The sequence below is a fragment of the Doryrhamphus excisus genome, chromosome 16 (genome assembly GCF_030265055.1).
Source record: "Doryrhamphus excisus isolate RoL2022-K1 chromosome 16, RoL_Dexc_1.0, whole genome shotgun sequence".
Taxonomy (NCBI): domain Eukaryota; kingdom Metazoa; phylum Chordata; class Actinopteri; order Syngnathiformes; family Syngnathidae; genus Doryrhamphus; species Doryrhamphus excisus.
In genome coordinates this window covers 10139602-10158331 of record NC_080481.1, presented here as the reverse complement: position 1 = coordinate 10158331, position 18730 = coordinate 10139602, and the positions used below count along the sequence as shown (strand labels likewise).

The 18730-nt window shown below is 41.0% G+C and overlaps 1 protein-coding gene across 3 annotated transcripts in view; it reads left to right on the top strand.

The window, feature by feature from the left end:
* The window catches only part of LOC131104090 (gamma-aminobutyric acid receptor subunit beta-3-like), a 50712-nt gene that overhangs the window by 29042 nt on the left and 2940 nt on the right, over positions 1 to 18730 (top strand). For 2 of the 3 annotated variants that reach the window (XM_058050872.1, XM_058050874.1), the window contains 6 exons: positions 4276 to 4496; positions 7001 to 7083; positions 7543 to 7680; positions 11264 to 11416; positions 16885 to 17132; positions 17518 to 17586. In XM_058050872.1, coding sequence (XP_057906855.1) covers positions 4276 to 4496; positions 7001 to 7083; positions 7543 to 7680; positions 11264 to 11416; positions 16885 to 17132; positions 17518 to 17586 — 912 coding nt within the window. The remainder of the gene's footprint in view (positions 1 to 4275; positions 4497 to 7000; positions 7084 to 7542; positions 7681 to 11263; positions 11417 to 16884; positions 17133 to 17517; positions 17587 to 18730) is intronic. The other variant, XM_058050873.1, reaches the window with a different exon arrangement.

Below are 18730 nucleotides of genomic sequence, written 5' to 3'. Positions count from 1 at the left end.
CATACCATCATTTTTCACTCCTGCACCATGAATGGCAAGTTGAGGCAGAGAGGGAAAAAAAAAGCAGCAAGTCGTAGCTGTGTCCATGTATTTTTCATGTCTCTGCGGCACTGATGCTTATCAGAAGTAGTGATTTATTTTCCTGCGTATTGATGCATTTTCTTCTTCTGTTCTGGAATGATCACAACTGGCACTTGCTGAAGATGGGAAGCATATGCAATGTGGTAAAACATGTTATGAGCCAGTAGTATCCAAGCGATTTAAGTGAGATATATTTTGCCATAAATCCTACTCATTTTAGATCAAAGGGTGAGTTTCATATGATTCATGAATAAAAACACTACTGTTATTCATTTGGAGGTTGCTATTAATGAGAATGAATCACTGTTGGTTGATTATGTTACAGATAACTGTTAAAATATGGTCTTTCATGATATAGCAGCCAGGATGATTGTAGAGGGAAAGATTACATTAAATATGGCAGAATTCTCACAAATGAATGCCTGGGTGGAATAATTGAAAAATCGAGTCTAATCATCTGCACTGGTCACTTGCATGGAATTATTATAACAAATTCATCCTTAGCATAGAAAATTTCATCCCAACTTGCAGGGCAGTTACGACATAGCGCTCCACATTACAAATTCATTTTGATTGTATCCATGCAAGATTGATGAGGATCTCTCAGACGCATGTTTGTACAGACTACACAGTTAAATTAAATTATTCATGTCTTACGGGGGATACTTGCGCTAGCTGGACTGCCCACCTGCTGACACTGGTGGGAAATGGTAACACAAACCCAAAGCATGATATCCCTCAGGGGAAAGATAGGGAGGGGTGTTAGGCAGTGTCATTCGCACAGATTGATGGAGGGTAAAGTTATGGTAATAATGGAGGAAACAAATCAACAGCACTATACAGCAAATTTAATTCCCAGAGCTTAGTGTGATCTACCCACTAATAGCAAGTGTAACCTTTTCCGATCCTGGAAGCTCCTGGTGGATTATTACTTTCTGGAACTGCTGTAATCTACATAGTAAAGAGATACTGTAATGACATTTTGCTGAATTGTCATTGTTTTAACGTTCCACCTGTTTCACACTTGTGAAAAAGATGCAGGCACCCAGTTCCATTTTGTGGAAATGTGTTGAAGTAAAACCTCCATGCATCCATCCATCTATTTTCTTGCACTTATCTGGGTCTGGGTAGTGGGGGCTCAGTCAGGAAATCCAGACTTTACGGTCTATGGCCATCCCTTCCAGTTCCACTGGGGTGATATTGAAGCGTTCCTAGGCCAGCTGTGAGACATAATCCCTTCAGTGTGTCCAAGGTCTGCCCTGGGACCTCCTCCCATCCTAACTGGATGCCTGAGCCACCAACTGGCTCCTCTTGATGAGAATTCTTTCGGTCATGACCCAATGCTCATGACCATCGCTGAGCATGGGAACATAGATGGACGGGTAAATTGGGAGGTTCGCCTTCTAGCTCAGCACTCTCTTTGCCGCTATAGTCTGGTCCATTACTGCAGAGGCTGCACCGGCCCACCTCTCCATTTCACACTTCATCCTTCCCTCACTCCTGAATAACACCTTGACATACTTGAACATCTCCACTAAGGCAAGACCTCACTCCCAGCCCGAAGGGTGCAATCCACCGATCACATGTTTTTTTTTACAGAAATCGTCCACTAGCCGATCGGCTAGCATCCCTAAGCATCCATAATTCATAATACATTTTCAGGTTTTCCATTCTTTTTTTTCCTACTGTCTCCCTATACTATCTTCCATAGTCTTCAGTGTTGTCCTGAGAGTTGACTATTTTATAACATTGTGGTCATCACTTTCTGCCCTCTGCAGTCACAGTGCCAGTGCCTCTCAAGCAGTGTGCACAATCTGTGTCCTGTATGCTGACTATGATCTTTGCTGTTCATATCTTTGCACATGAATCATCTTCACTGAGGTGTCACTCGGACCAAAAAAATAAATCACTATTTATCCTGGAATCAAATGATAAATCTGCTGTCAACCTTGGATAAATTCATCCTCAAGGCGTCATGTGAGTGTTTTGTAAACGTTTGGGTCTGACACATTTCTGCAGTTTTGTAATGAGTGTATAGTGCACGTGAACGTTTGTTATTGGATGCTGCGGCACCAGCAGGTGAGAGTGCCTTGCCAGTGCTAGGTTGGTGCAGCCTGGTTTCATTTCAGAGCCACAGCGGGCAGAGGGGAGAACATGGCGTTGGCTCAAGAGGGAGGGCGGGAAGCAGAGAAGGGAGTGGGGGTGCAGACGGCCAGAAAGAGAATGGGGGATGTGACTTGGAAGGTCCTCTTTTTCTGCTTATGCCTATTTTTTTTTTAATCGCATAACAATTCTTGTATTCCTACTGCCGAACTTATGACAATCCTGGATTGTGTTTACGCCACTTTTTCATCCACCACATACATCCACTAATGAGTACTGTTAAGTCTATTAGAAAATGTAAGATTCATAGCGTTACATACGCTCTTTCTGACTATTCTTAGTCTTTGCTCTTGTGTAATGGAGAATGCCTTTTAGAATAACAAATTTGAATGACCTCAGAGTATTGTACAAGACAAGTGTTAATTAGCATATTTTCAGTCGGGTCCTCGAAGGAGATAATCTAACAATAGTTTGGCATCAGACCTGCCTGTAAGCACGCCGTTTTGAGTGAAAAAGCGCCTCTTGTAATTCTCATGAATCACCTCATTTGATTTTACTGAAAGCCTATACATGATGCATGGACACAACTATTGGATGCTGCCGTGTGCACAGAAGTCGAACATTTATGCAAAAATGTTGCCTTGGTTTTTGTGTTATTAATACATTGCATTTGCATCTACAGTGTTTTTTTCAAAATGTCCACTTTAGCAGCTTGTTAACACATGGAAAAAGAAAGCAGAAGGCAGCTGCTTCACCCATCAGTGTTGTCATCAGTGGTTGACGCTGTAGTTCTTTGTAGTTCAGTTTTTTTTTATGGTTATAGTTCAACATGCATAAAACAATTTTAAATGCATATAAATGACAAATTAATAATTTCCTTTTTCTAAAGGAATCAGGGTAATTTGGCATGCCTGTAGTAGAAACATACTGTTATACTTTTCCATTGTTGCCACAATGGCACAGGAGTTCCTATTGTGATTAAGTTTTTTAACTGTGAAAAAAAACCCACGAGAACTTTAGATTAATCAACTGCATCACGGTTGACACCAATAAACGACACAAAAACAATTAAATATTCTTATACATGATTCATGACAACACTCAAAGTTATGTGATTTTGTTTAATGATTTTAAAATCATGTTTTTATGGTTGAAGTCATTGTACGCTTCTTTTTTGTAAAGCACCTTGTGTACAAATGGTGCTCTATGAATAAACTTGCCTTGCCTTATCCCTCGTGCAAATGATGTGCTTAATTTAAGACGTGATTGTTGACAAAGACTTCATGTTTTATTATTTCTTGAATTCAATAAAAGTAAACTTAAATGTTCATTCATCCCTTTCACTTCTCATTTTATGAATTTGAAATTACATTTGCATCTAGGGCTATGATTGTGTTAACACTTTTGGCTTTCTGGAATGTATTAAGTGGATTTTGAGTATTCCTTATGGGAAATATTGATTCAGTTAGAGTATGTGTTGGTGTCATGACGTGAACCAAGGTTTTTCTCGATTTTATTTCAAATCGTTTGGATGTCATTTTCACTTAACACTGAGCCTTTGTGAATCACCAAGCCCAACAGCAAAGGTTTATGTATTGTAGGTGAAACTTTCCACTCGAGCCGCAACTCCGTGAGTCAGCTCACCCACACATTTCAGTAATGGTTGCTGTATTCTAGAAGAGAGGGCAATGCGCCTCAAGAGGATGCCATGCCGGAGCATGTATGAGTTAATAACACCAGCAGTGACCACATTTCAAACATTTCGATGGTTGTCGTCCTATTTATGTAACTCTCGAAGGGTTCTGTGTGTTAATTGATTGGGGTAGTTCATGCCACTGGATGACAATTTTATTGCTCACTTCCTTTCTGTTCTCCCCACCTGTCAATGAGCACATATTTAAAGCCCGAGGCTGGGAACACAAAAGAATTAAACAAAACAAAACAGGCAACATTGACAAAAGACATAATTGATGAAGTCACATGTTAGTGGAGGTTGAGAAGAAGCAGGAATTTGCAGGCACACTGAGCTATTTTTGTAGCAAGCTGGACTTACCTAAGCTCATATTCTGCTCCACTTGTGTGCCTTCACAGGACTACACGTTGACGATGTATTTCCAGCAGTACTGGAGGGACAAACGTCTAGCCTATGTTGGAATCCCGCTCAACCTCACCTTGGATAACAGAGTAGCAGACCAGCTGTGGGTACCAGACACCTATTTCCTCAATGACAAGAAGTCCTTTGTCCACGGAGTCACCGTCAAAAACCGCATGATCCGTCTTCATCCAGATGGAACCGTTCTTTACGGCCTCAGGTAACGTACTTACTGCACAATGACACATTTTCATCTTTCACTTTGAATGTCTGTCCTTGCCTTGGTTGGATGATGCCAGCCCTTTAAATGAAACGGGGCCATGCCAAATCACTATATCTCACCCAAAATTGGTTTCAAAGTGAATTTTTGTCAAGTTAATTCAGTGTGTTTAAATCTATCACACTACCACACTTTCCCAATCTGACAATTTGGCAGTTCGCTGCTGCTGGCCTCTGAGCAACTAGAGGATTATGTGTCATGCTCAAGGGCACCTCAGAATTTGCTTTGAAAGGAAAAGGGACCGAGTAAGATGGCCCCATGCACAAATAATACAATATAAAATGAATTAGAAGTTGCAGCCATGTCACTTGCTGTTTGATATTTCTTTCATAAAGCCCTAGTTTTCAATTTCTATTGATCTCAGAGGAGTTTGTGCGACCCATAAATATGTATGCATGCTTTGAATGATTAAAGTGCAAAAGAAGGTGTGTCTGTGCATATTTGTCTGTGGATGATTTTGTCGCAGCTTATTTGATTACGCAAGTTCATAGCACTTAGCTCGGTGGAATACTTAAAGACCTGTCAGTGCTTTCAGGAGATGAATGGCAGCATGATGGCGGGACACTGATATGGCGAGCCATTTGATAATTGTCAGGTAGGGGTTGCCAATATACTGAATCAGTGAGATTTTATTTAATAATGCATTTTATGCAGTTACTTGCAGACGAAAACTAGCAAAATTATCTTTTTCCCCTCATTTATTTCTCTTTTTCTTTGGCTTTATGTTGCTTATAATAAAACTACAAATCTTTATTGGCAAGGCACTCTCTAAATGACTCAAAGGAAAAATAACCACATCTTACAACACACCGTATATATGAGGGAATAGACATGGTTGTGTTTTACAGATTACAGGAGGTCGTTGGTCTTCGTTTCCTATGACGACTTTTTAAACCGAGTATTAGTGTAAGCCGGAACTTATACCTAAATTAACAACAAAATAACTCACACTGTACACAGAGCACATGAAAGACAGACAGTGGTATGAAATGTGTTTCCCCCCTTCCTGACACTTCAATGCTTCAGATCATAATACGTTTTATTATTACGGGAGATGACGGTTTATGGTGAAGTCATGAACACTGACCTTAACTGAGGCAAGTGAGGCCTGCAGCTCTTTGGATGTTGTTGTGGGGGCTTTTGTGACATCTTAAATGTGTCATATTTGCACTCTTTGGCTCTCACTGTGGTTTGCTGGAGTCCCAAAGCCTTAGAAATGGCGTTATTACAGTAGATACCAATTAATCTCAATGAAGTTGTCTTAACAAGAACAAGGAAAAGTATTCAGTTTAGTTGTCATGGACTAATATTTAACACAGAGGCAATGTTGATTTCTCCACTGTGTGTTTTACAATGTGTATTTCCACTTCACTTTTCACTTTCCTGTTCTATATCTCACTGAAGGACTGTCTGTAATAATTTAGTGAGAATGTCATTTGGCTTGGACTAATGAGTGACTAACTAATGCATTTGCTTAGTTATAGTATTACTGTTTATCTCATGTCCAAGTGAGAGATATTTAATAATGGGCTTAACAGTGTAAAGATAGGCCAACACTTTTATAGATAACACCCAATGATCGTCCGTATCTTGCAGACCTGATGTTACTGTAATTGTAGTTATGTAATGTGTTCACATAATGGGTTTCAAAGCCTCATAAGAGTCTTAACTGAATAAAGACAGGCGGTGGCAAACTGCCAAGTTGCCAGCTTTGAGTTGGGGTAGACTTGGCCTCAAAATCGTTGTGAATTTGCATTTGACTTTGCTGCTTATTTTCGACTGTCTCCTTATCAGCCGTTTGAGCTCGTACATAAAACAACACAACACCTCATCATGACCCAAATGACGTGAGTGCGCACAACAACTGCCAAGCTCATGCCTTAATCCAATTTTCAGTTTCACCATTTGTCAACTTAAGATGGAAAATAGCTATTTTTTTAAATGGAGTGTTTTCATCATACATATGTACAGTACCAGTCAAACGATTTGGAGGAAGTATCACTACTGGTACCACGCCACTCCCAATTATCACTGTCCATTTCATAGCATCTTTATACCATCTTTATACTTCATGATGATTGCACCTTGGGCAAGGTGCACAGCCAATGTCTTACAATGTTTAATTTCACTTTCTTTTTTTTTTAAACATGCTGTTTGTTTAAGATGACAGATGACTATTCTCTGTGATGCAAGTGCTGTCCCATTCATGCACTAAAATACTAAGTATATCTTAAAATGGTAGTGGCAACGTTTATAAATAGTGAATTTGGGTATAGAGTATTATTTTAATGGTGTCCCTGTCTTGATATATAACATTTTCTAGACAATCCCTTCCTCGCATCCAATCCATCTTCCTTTTCCATACACTGCATTGCCAATTACATACAGCATGTAAAATATATTCCTGTGTCCTCTTTTCCCCTATCCATGTCTTTTTTTGGCAGGATAACTACAACAGCAGCATGCATGATGGATCTCAGGAGGTATCCCCTGGATGAGCAGAACTGCACTCTGGAGATAGAGAGCTGTGAGTAAAGAGACCTCATGTTGCCCGAGCTGTCATTTTGCTGCACAGGCGGTGTAAAACAATGCATGTGGAGCGTTGCTTTCCCAAGCATTGCCCGGCTTTTACAAGCGCATGATTCAGTTAGTATGGGTATTCCTGTACAATGCGTTTCATTTATATTATCTCATACTACGCGTGTGAAATAAATTAGAATTGTATTGGTCACATTTATTGACAGTTACAGTTTTTGCATACTAGGGTTAATGACACTAATACCATTTTCGTGAACTCAAGTGAACCAAAGAACAGACTGTAAAGCAATGTCTGGTTCTTGGAAGAAACTTCAAACGTGTTTTTCCCCCCGTCTTCCCAAATGACAGCGCAGTTGGATGATTAGCAACACTGCATATCTAGCTCTCCAGTGCTGCTTCGGCAGATGGTTACACCTTGGTGTTCATGTGCGTCTCTCCTCTCGTGCAGATGGCTACACCACAGACGACATCGAGTTCTACTGGAAAGGAGGAGAGTCAGCCGTCACGGGGGTGACGCGCATCGAGCTGCCACAGTTTTCCATTGTCGATTACAAGTTGGTTTCCAGAAATGTCGTGTTTTCCACAGGTATGGATGATATACTGTAATCTACTATTAATGCAAATGTGTCTGAGGGTGGTTCTGTTAGCAGAAGGTCATAGGTTTCCTCAGATTCTGGGTTTACATTCTCGGTTTTGTACTGACTTTCTACAGTAATGACATTGGAAGTAACAATGTTTGGAAAGAATACATTTTTTAACTTTCACTATACCTCAACTGTGTCCTGGGGGTTCTGCATACTGAAAGAAGGCTGTGGGGGCCACTTTAATGTTTGTCAACCAACCCATGTAGATATCTAGAGATGTTTCTTTTTTATATTGAAAGAAAACAGCCTGCATTTCAGGTTCAGTTTTGTGTTACTGGTGACTAAGGTTATTATTAGTATGAGATTTTTCCCTTACATTATATCTATCGTTTTTTATGGCCAATATCTCAACGTTCTTCTTGTAAATATTTTGTATTGTGTTTTGTAATATTATGACTTTATTCCTGTAATATCTGAACTTTATAATCATATTATTGGAACCTTTTTTTTTTAATCATTAGATAAATCGATTTATACATTATCATGTCAGGCCTAGTTGTCAGCCCCCCCTCCAAGCACTCCAATTTCCTTTGTGTCCACCAATCACATGTCACTGTCACACCCAGCCATGCCTAAGGCGCCTTCACTGACCTCTGGGATTTACAAACACCAACATGAATAAAATGACTGGCCCATAACTGTCACTACTAGCAAAATCCAGTCTGGTGCAATACGGTGCCCTTTCCTTGCAATGACTTTGTTTAAATGACTTAAATGCATTGGGGCGAAACCAAAGACTTGTTGCTATGCCCTCGACAGAGCACCAGTCAATTACAGGGCTTGTGATAACAGTTCATTAAAAAATATTTCAAGTCATATTATATTTAGTATTTTTCTTGGCTGCTCAACTCAACTGTTTCACGACTCTGCTTCACGTCACTTGCATGGAAAGTAGCTTTTGTGTTGCTGGGATAATCTTTCCTTTGCTTATCTCTCCATAGAGAAGATGCAGAATCTAATCAGTGACAGCATTTCCCATCAAAAAATGTAACCATGCAGTTTTTTTATGCATTCATTTAACATTATACATCATGAAAGTATCTGTACGCATGCACAAAAAAACTGCAAATCGGATAAACACAACTCGTTCTGGTACACTTGAATGAACACACATTGACTACCGAGAGCCACGGGCAGCCACGGGCAGCCATGTCAGCGGAGCTTAACATTGCAATTGTCATCCTGCTTTCATGGATCCATCCATCCACTGCTTGGGCATCTCTGTGGAGTTTGCATGTTCTCCCTGTACGTGTGTTGATTTTATCTGGCTTGTCCGGTTTCTCCAACATTCCAAAAACATGTTAGGCTAGTTGGCAACTCCAAATTGTCCATAGGTGTGAATGTGAGTGTGAATTGTGTGAATTGGCTGGCGACCAGTCCAGAGTGTACCCCGCCTCTTGCCCAAAGTGAGCTGAGATAGGCTCCAGCATAAGAAATCTTACCCTGAAAATGAGTGTAAAGTGTCTAACATCACATGAAAACTGATGGGTTGATGTGAGGAATTGTAATACAAAAGCCAATGAGCGGTGCTGGCCGATGCAAGACTTGCTGAGCCAAAGCCATAGCTACATGAATTTATGGTTGAAACACACCAGATGGTTCAAGGCACTGAGAGTTGGCCCTAATGTTAACGGTTTGAGACTTTTGGTATGCCTAAAAGTCCCTATCAATTCAATTAGTCAACAAAATCAGTTATTGTTGCAGGCATGTATAATATTAATCAAACATGAAATATAGATGCCCTGAGAGAAAAATGCAAAGAAAAATGCTTTTTAATCTTTGGACGTGGGTGCTGTTGTTGCCTGGTTGTGAACGCCGTCAATGAAATGGTATTAATGGCAGCACAACGGCTATTCTCTTGAGCATTTCATTTCTCAGGGCAGTGAATTAGGGGCATTCATGGCACCTCAAGGCAATTTCTGAACTAACATAATAAATATTTGCAGAATTTATTGTTGCATTTAGTTTGTGCTGCAAATTTAGAGATGATTTAAACCATTCAACCCAATTACCCTGTCAAAGATCATTTGCATTGTATATGCCTTAATGCAGGCTTTTATTGACTCTCCCGAACTGATTGCTTTCACAACTCACAATGTTTAGCATGCATTGCATTTGCAATGATTTGCAAACACACTGTTTGTTTGTGAGAAGCAGCATGTCCCCTGTGGGTGGCCACTATTAAATTCTAGTGTCCATTCTCCTGGTAGATAGTGTGAAACCCATCAGTGGATCCTCACGAGGCTGGCCAATGACAGTTGCCCTCCATTTGTGACGCAACTTACTTTTTAAGTCCCTTCTGCTTTTTCTTTAGCTTTCCCACCATGGCCTTGGCGATCCATTCTACCTTTATTGAGCTTTTTCATATTATTTGCTGTCTCTGTGTGCGCTTCTATTCTAATCGGTCTGTGCACTGAAAAAATGAATACTTAGAGCATTATGCACTCACCATTAGGTATACCCTAATATATGATGACCAGACCCCTTTTTCTCAGATATGTCCTCCTTTTTGGGAATTAAAAAAATGTATATCTATAGTTGAATTGCTGAGAAAAAAAAGTAATTGAGGCCCCCTGCCCTGTTGTCCTCACCAGTTCAACTTTTACCATCACCCATGAGATTCAGTATTTTGTGCATCCGGCCCGGACAGGTGCTTGTTCCTCCCACTCACGGATGCTGTTTGCTGTAACGGCTAGTACAGCTCTACACCCACACTCGCCCACACACACGCACATACACACACACATACACACACACACACTCCCATTATCAGCATCATGCGGAGGTGCAGGGCTTAGGCGGGAGAAGCTGCCATGAAAGGTGCACTAGCAGGAGTCAATGAGATATTTTTAGGCATGCGACAGTCTGTTTCCGTGTTTGTGTGCACAGATGATTAAGTGAATTTTTAGCATCCCGGAAAGCAGGTGTCAGCATCCACACATTAGAGAGTGGTCTCTAATGGGAGGAATGTGAACACTAGCGATCAAATGAAAAAAGAGCGGTATTGGGATGCATCAGTTCTAAATGTTGCATATTTCACCATGGCAACAGAAGTACAAGATGGACCCAACCTGTGCTTCAGCACCGACTTATTATGTCAGTGTGTATGTTGTGTTTCACGAGGTAATAGAGCTTAATGATGCCTCCGTTTTGATTTTTAATGCAGTGTAACACACTGAGCAGTCGGCATTGAATCCCATGAGATGGTGTGAATCCCTCTTGCCACCACATAAGTGAGCAGCAGATTGGACTGACTTTTTTGTATTCTCATTCGTTTTTTTTTCAATTATTAATTATCCAAGATGTGTTTTTAAGCACCATCTGCAGTATTATCATTACAGTTTTATAATTGAATTATTCCATCATTACAGGTATACAAATTGAGCTTGTGAATGTGATGCCTGTTGCCATGGCAATTCAGCTACCCTTGGCCATGGAAACATGGTGTCACTGCATAGCCATTGAGTCAGTAATATGTTTCAGAGTCATTTGTTTAGTTTTTTTTTCTGTCTCCATTTCTCACAGGTGCCTACCCTCGGCTTTCGCTGAGCTTTAAGCTTAAGAGGAACATCGGCTACTTCATCCTGCAGACATACATGCCATCCATCCTGATTACCATCCTCTCCTGGGTCTCCTTTTGGATAAACTATGACGCCTCGGCAGCCAGGGTGGCTCTAGGTGAGAAGTGCTAGCTGTTATGTTGCTCTATGGCCATGTGGCTCACTCAGAGGAGATCCAAAGGCAGGGGGAACGTTTTTGCACCACCCACCCTAATGCACCGCAAGAAACTCAACCTCTCCAACTGTCGAGGGACTACGGGGTGCTCTTGGGAATGGCTTGGAAATTGGTTGCCAGACTGGAAAAGGTGCAAGGGGTACAAAAAAAGATTAGGTTTCCGTGTGTTTCAATTGAACACATCGGTGAGGGGACCACAATGGTGTTGCACCTGTTACTTCTCCATTCTGCACAGCAACGCGCTATTATTTTTTTTTCATGAGGTGTTTGTTTGTGATTCATGACAAGGAATGAAGCAGGCGGTGGGAAAATATATGTGAGGGCTGTCACCAGAGTAATTATTGGAATGATATGGATGCTGCATGAATTGATCTTTCACAGAACCTCTGCACATCCTTCACGAGCCTGTCAAAGCAACAGCCACTCGCTCTTTGACAAGACTGAATTACCAAACAGGCAAATTGCCCTGAGGGCTCAATTCCCCCTCAGCCCCCCCGCAAGTGCCAGATTCATTGTATGTCATTTGGTATTTGGTCATTTGAAGGCAGGAATACAATAAGCTGCCACGCAGGGCTGCAACTATTAATCTTGCTCGTTTTTGTGAATTATTGATCAGGCCAGCTTGATAGTTGGATTCCGAAGCAGAAATCCGCCATTGATAAACACATCAACATTTTTTATGTGCATCGTTTCATTTCTTGGTGGAGTAAATTTACATTTAAATGATGCCAATGTCTGGCCTGTGATTGACTGGCAACCAGTCCAGGCTGTACTCCTCTTCTCTCCACCCAAAGTCAGACAGGAAAGGCTCCTGCTCACCAATGATATGAACAAGATATGCGTAATGAAATGAATCAATGATGTGTCCACCTTCACTCACAGTACGGAAACATATGTATCCACAGTGACCCAGTGATGGCCCTTTACGGACCTGTGACTAATTAAAGTGAATGGGAACTATAATAACATACAAGCACGTTTGTGAACCGTTTGTACAGTCAGACTTTTTATTTGGTCCCGCTTTCTAGTAGGATTCCTTATTTATAGAGCACATATTTTCATAGTTAGTGCATAGGAAACGTGTTCTAAATATGTTTTTTAAGGTTTTTTTTTACATTAAGCTTTCTTCCTTCCTATTCTGTACAGTACTACCTACAGTGGCAATTGTCTTATCAACGTAGCATAATCACTAAGAAATTGAAATCACAAAAAATCACAACATAATAATCATGACTTTTTTGTAAATTATATCTCAAAGATGTGATCACGAAGTTAATTTGCTATAAAAAATTTAAAAACGGGCGGCACGGCGGTCTAGTAGTTAGTGCGCAGACCTCACAGCTAGGAGACCAGGGTTCAATTCCACCCTCGGCCATCTCTGTGTGGAGTTTGCATGTTCTCCCCGTGCATGCGTGGGTTTTCTCCGGGTACTCCGGTTTCCTCCCACATTCCAAAAATATGCTAGGTTAATTGGCGACTCCAAATTGTCCATAGGTATGAATGTGAGTGTGAATGGTTGTTTGTCTATATGTGCCCTGTGATTGGCTGCCGACCAGTCCAGGGTGTCCGACGCCTCTCGCCCGAAGACAGCTGGGATAGGCTCCAGCACCCCCGCTACCCTCGTGAGGAAAACGGGGTAGAAAATGAATGAATGAATGAATTTTTAAAACAGTCTATATATACCAAAACCACACAGTCCTGACTTGTTGTGACTCCTTCCAACATAGTCTCTTTTTTGAGCTTTCATTAGTTGGAACCTGCAAGCGGTTTTAATCTTGCTTTACCAGTTTGATTGCTGTTTTGCTCCTTATATCATCATTTTGTGTAGATAATGGAAGAGTAATGACCTCAGCACATCACAATGCCGTTTGGAAAGTGTGCTTTGATTCATTACCTTGCTCCAGACATCCATCTCTTACATATAGCTTATTAGTGGCTGAATGGATGTGTGAAGGGCAGCAGGCTTAGTCACACTTTTATTTACTTCACCACCCTGCTTTTGTCCGAGGTTTCTTTCTTTGCCTGCACAACCAGCTCATTACTTAATTAGCGCCTTTGAGTGTGTGTGTGTGTGTTGTGTGTGTTTTTCAGTGCAAACAGGAGGTCTTGCTTTAGCTGCAATATCCGTAGGCTCCACTCAGGAGTTCTGATCATTAGCAGCTGTCTTAGAAGTGGCTGTGTGTGTGTGAACGTGTGCACATACCTGCCAGTAAGGGCAGAGTAATGATTGGGCGTAGGGGGTGCAACTGAAGGACCCAGCAGGAAAAACAATTGAATTGTTCGAAGAGAGAATGTGATTCTATCAAGCAACTCTGAGGCTTTGCAAAGATACAATTGACTCGTCCGACACTGTAATCAAGTTAAAATCCATTTCCCGCAGTCAAGCTCTCCCTTCATAATCATATTAAGGTGTAGGCATTAGCTGCAGTTGGTAATCGCACAGCTTTTAGTGTAATGTAAGACACATACCCCTTTGACGCACCTAAGATGGTCCCTTGGGTTCCTGGGAGCATACTTCTTAAAACGTGTCTGCAAGGTTGTCGTGTATCCCAATTAATGGCCAAAGCGATGTGACACATTTTAGTGCATCCTTCATCGGATACCTTCTTGTTTTTGATCATGTGGAGCTGAGCTGCTAATGGCCTAAAGCCGCTTCTGATTAGAGAGAATGTGATTGCTGTGTGCCTTTGCTTTCAGCTGTTAGGGTAGAAGAAAAGACACTGTAACAAAAAAAGGTGTGCTGGGGGAGGGGGTACTCTGCAGCCAAGAATCAACGCTAACTGATAGCGAGATGTGGGGTGAAAAAAAGAGATAAAGGATAAATGAAGAGGGAGAGGGGAGGGTGGTCGCAGGAGAGATGGGTGGGATGAGAGCAAGAGTTGGAGGGTGAAACAATGGAATGCGACAAGGTGAGAGAGACGGAGAAAGACAGATGCGAGAGAACCCTTATAAAACGATATTTCTCCCGAGAGACTGTAACGGCGTGATGAAAGAGGAGGAAGACCCATGGGCGCGTGCACGGCCTCTTGATTAAATTGTCCAAACAGGGAGGGAAGACAGAAAGGGAGTGAGCGGAGGAGTAATAGCAGGAGGGAACAGAGAGTAATGGCGATGCTGAGAGAACACCTATAAAGAAGACGAAGAAAAATAACAGATCCGATGGCGAGGCCGCGGTGCAGTGGTGAATAGCATTTGCAGGAGCGCCTACCAGCCCTCCCTTCACGATTTTGTGCACACGATCTCTTGGCTGGCCTTGTAAATGCTTCAATAAATCAAATTAAGAGCGAGATTGACCTTAGTTGTCCCTCGTCCCAGCCCACTGACTGTTCCCTGTCCCTTCACCTTATTTTACGACACACTTCCCAAACATTGTACGCTAGCAGCGGGCCTGCTTGCTGATAGGCTCCATTTGTAGGCTGCAAATACATCGACCGTGTTTACCGCTAATTAAATAAGATTGAGTTTATTGTAATGCAGGAGGTCAGCATATAATTGCATGCTCGAATGAATCACTTTGACACTCATCTGCCAATTCAATTACCTGTCATCTGATCCGTTCTGTTAGTGGTACTGGAGCAGAAAACCTTGTCATTTGGTACCCCGAGTGGTTAATGTTACCACGAGCTGGGGGCCAGAGATTATTCTAATGAGTTATTTCTACAAATGACCAAAGGCCAGATGCAGGTTTTAAAGGAAGACCTTTGAATTTCAATGAAGCTGAGATTACGCACTAGTTGACTGGGACACGTGCGTTCATGCCTGCAAAATAGCATCGTAAACGAGAAACCCCTCAGGAAGGGAGGAAAAATGCGTGAGGTGTGCCGTATTCTCGTACTCTCAAATAAAGGTGCAACAGCGTGGATACCCCTCTTATCTAGCAGGGAAAACCACTGAATAAATAAATGTCTTGTTTCTATAGTAACACCTGAGACATATATAGGAGACACTTCTGATGTTCTCTCCAGGTAACTCAAGGGCTAGCAGCAACTGCTTGCACAAATATTAGTATTGTGTGAATGCTCAGAGTCAAGCATCCATTATGATTCTGCAATAAAAATAATTGAATCACAGGGCATTGCTTTTCTCATTGGATACAAAGTAATATTTGCTATGTTTACTCCCCAGTGCAATTGTTGTCGTTGCAGATATCAAACATACACGCTGACCTACTAATAGACAAATGCAAAACAATACTGTTTTATGCTATCGCCAACAGGGCATGCCGGGAAGCCCATGCATCGACTTCCCCAACAGGAAGTCACCCAACATGGCATGCGAGTTATAAAAGAGTGTAAAGTACTATTGTGTTTTTAGTTGCAACGTGAGTAAGGCCACCTGTGTGTGTGAGTACGGGTATAAATTTCAACCTTCAGACAAATTTAGGTTATGTACAGTCGCACCATAGACATAAACCAAGTTTGATTTTAAAGTCAAACATAGACATTTTTATGGGTGTCTAAAATTGTACTCTCAAATAAAGGTGCAACAGCGTCTAAAATTGCATCTGAGGGATGTACTGATTGGTTAATTGGTTCCTGCTGGGCCACTGAAATGACGTCACCCACCCTCTGGACTCTTCTGGCTCCCTCTGGTGGACAGAGGCAGCTTTTGCCACCTGTCCTTCAATGAAATGCTTTGCTCAGACAAAATGCATTGTGGAAAAAAAAACAACTTAATTTTAGCATGCATATCCATTAGGTACACCTATTGCGTGTTAAGTCGCTGTATGATGAGTTTTGTGTAAGATGACACCGTGAGACTGTTATATTGAGTAATGACCTCCTCCAATTTCCAATGAGTTGACAAGCTCGTCATGAGTTTTTTTTAATGCAACATTCATTGTGAACACACCTAAAATAGAACAAAGAGTATTCTAGGGCATTTGGCAACTGGACTGTTTAGGTTGTCTTCCAAGACGTTTCACCTCTCATCCAAGGAGGCTTCAGACTAGACTAGATAGGACAGCTCTAGTCTGACGGAATGGTGTAGGACCTAATTTTTTATCCTCTAAGGTAGAAGCAACATCTTCTATGAATTGTCAGGGTGGGAATGAAAAGCAGGGAGTACTTGCCAAATCTATCATACTCAACACACTTGTATGCTTCACAGCGCTTCATTTTGTTCTATTTTCCTGGTTTTAGTTTCGAGTTCGGTCTGTACAGTACATATGAATAAATATATAGATATTATCAGTTTCTCTAGTATTTCTAATTAGGGGGTGGGAACAATTGAAAATGTTGGCACATGGCAGAAAATATTCTAAGATAACCTGAACAGTTACAATTCACGAATGACTGAATGAATGAGAACATTCACAGGCAAAGCTTATTTTACCTTCCAAAATGGGCAAAGCATTGTAAAAATATTTTTCTGCTTTTTTTTCTTGAACTGTCATGTTTGTGTTCATCCAGGAATCACCACTGTGCTGACCATGACTACTATCAACACTCACTTGAGAGAGACACTGCCTAAGATCCCGTACGTGAAGGCCATTGACATGTACTTGATGGGCTGCTTTGTCATGGTCTTCCTTGCCCTTCTGGAGTACGCCTTCGTCAATTACATCTTCTTCGGGAGGGGTCCACAGATGCAAAAAAAGCTGGCTGAAAAGGCAGAAAAGGCCAACAATGAGAGGGCAGCCAAGTATGACGCTGCAAGGGTAAGTTTGACATGATTGTGCAGTCACTCACAGAATCAATGAATATGAAATAGTGTATTTCTTGCTGAACAATCAAATTGTTTTGACCGGTGTGAATATTTTTACAGGAAAACATTCTACTGAACAGAACGCCTGCATGAATAGGTCTCTTTAAAAATTACATTTTTCTTCCCTCGCAGGATCAAAATGATAAATCAACTTTGACATTGCAATCCCCTTAAAATTAACTTTTGTTCACTCTTGACAGAAGCTGCTAAGCGAAGCGGTTATGCACAACCGAACTGGATGGCATGTTCACATTAATTGACAAGCTGCTCTTTGTATGGTTGAGGCTTCAGATTTTGAAAAGAAAAAAACGAAGTGTTGAACTTTGTCGTCTTCTCAGGAGGCAGGTAGTAGGGCTGCATCCCTAAAACGGTCCAATCAGTTTAGAGGCCTTCGCCACTCACGCTCGGTGAGTTTGTTTTGGTAAAGATCGGCGCCATTGCCATCAGCTGACATGGATCTTTCTTTTGTGTTATTTTTTTCTTAAACAACACACATCCCCCCCATCCACAGATTCAGTGCAAATCAGCATGACACTCTTTCATTCATTTTGACTATTCCATTGCAGTTTTTTTTGTACATGAAAGTAGCATTCTGGCGCAATCAAATAATATAAAAATAGATAATGGAAATTACACAAAAATACAAAACAAAATATAAATGAATAATTGTACTCCAGCAGGTTCTCAACTGGTTTGGCTGCGGGATACACCATCACATCCAGCTGTGACCCAAATTTCAGACATTTTTCAAATTTCTTCCATTTGAATTTGAGGTAGTGCTAAATAACAGTGTGCCAGCACAAAACAAGTTTAACGAACATTTCAAAGTTTGGTCTCTACTTGCTAGCCCGGCAGACAGATAAGAGTTCGAATGAAATGCATTAAAAAAAATGTATTAGCTTGATGCTAATTTACATTGAAAATCCCATATACGGTTGTCCCTTGCCACGTTCAAATTTAAATAGTAAATAGATGTTTCGATAGTTGAGCTGTCACAAAAGCAAAAAATATTTGTGTCAAAGTGAAGTGTATATTTTCTCCCTTTGCTAGTTGGGAACTGATATTTTCCTAAAACGATCTACGTTCTACAACTGATGACTAAAGAAGGGGAAAAGGTAGAAGTGACCTTTTTTGTCTGATGAAAGATGGGAGGAGTCTAATCTTTTTTTTTTGGTAGCGTCCATGTTCATATAAAGCCACCAGTTGAGAATCACAGCACACACCATTGTCGAAAATATTGCTTGCTACCATCATGTACAGTATGTACTGTGCTGCTTGCATAACAGGAAACAAAATGTACACATTTATGCCACAAATGACAACCTGAACTGACGACATCTGAATGCGGAAACAGAAATGCACAATCTAGATCCAGATGGTACTTGGTTTGAAATCTATTTTCTCCCCGTAAAACAAAATTTGACAGAGATTAAAAAAAATTTCCCTGAAAAAATACTTAATAATCCTAAAATACAAATGAATAAAAGTATAGTAGCACACAAACCTAAAGAAAGCAACAAGCCCTCACTGGTGGTACAATCATTTCCCTGG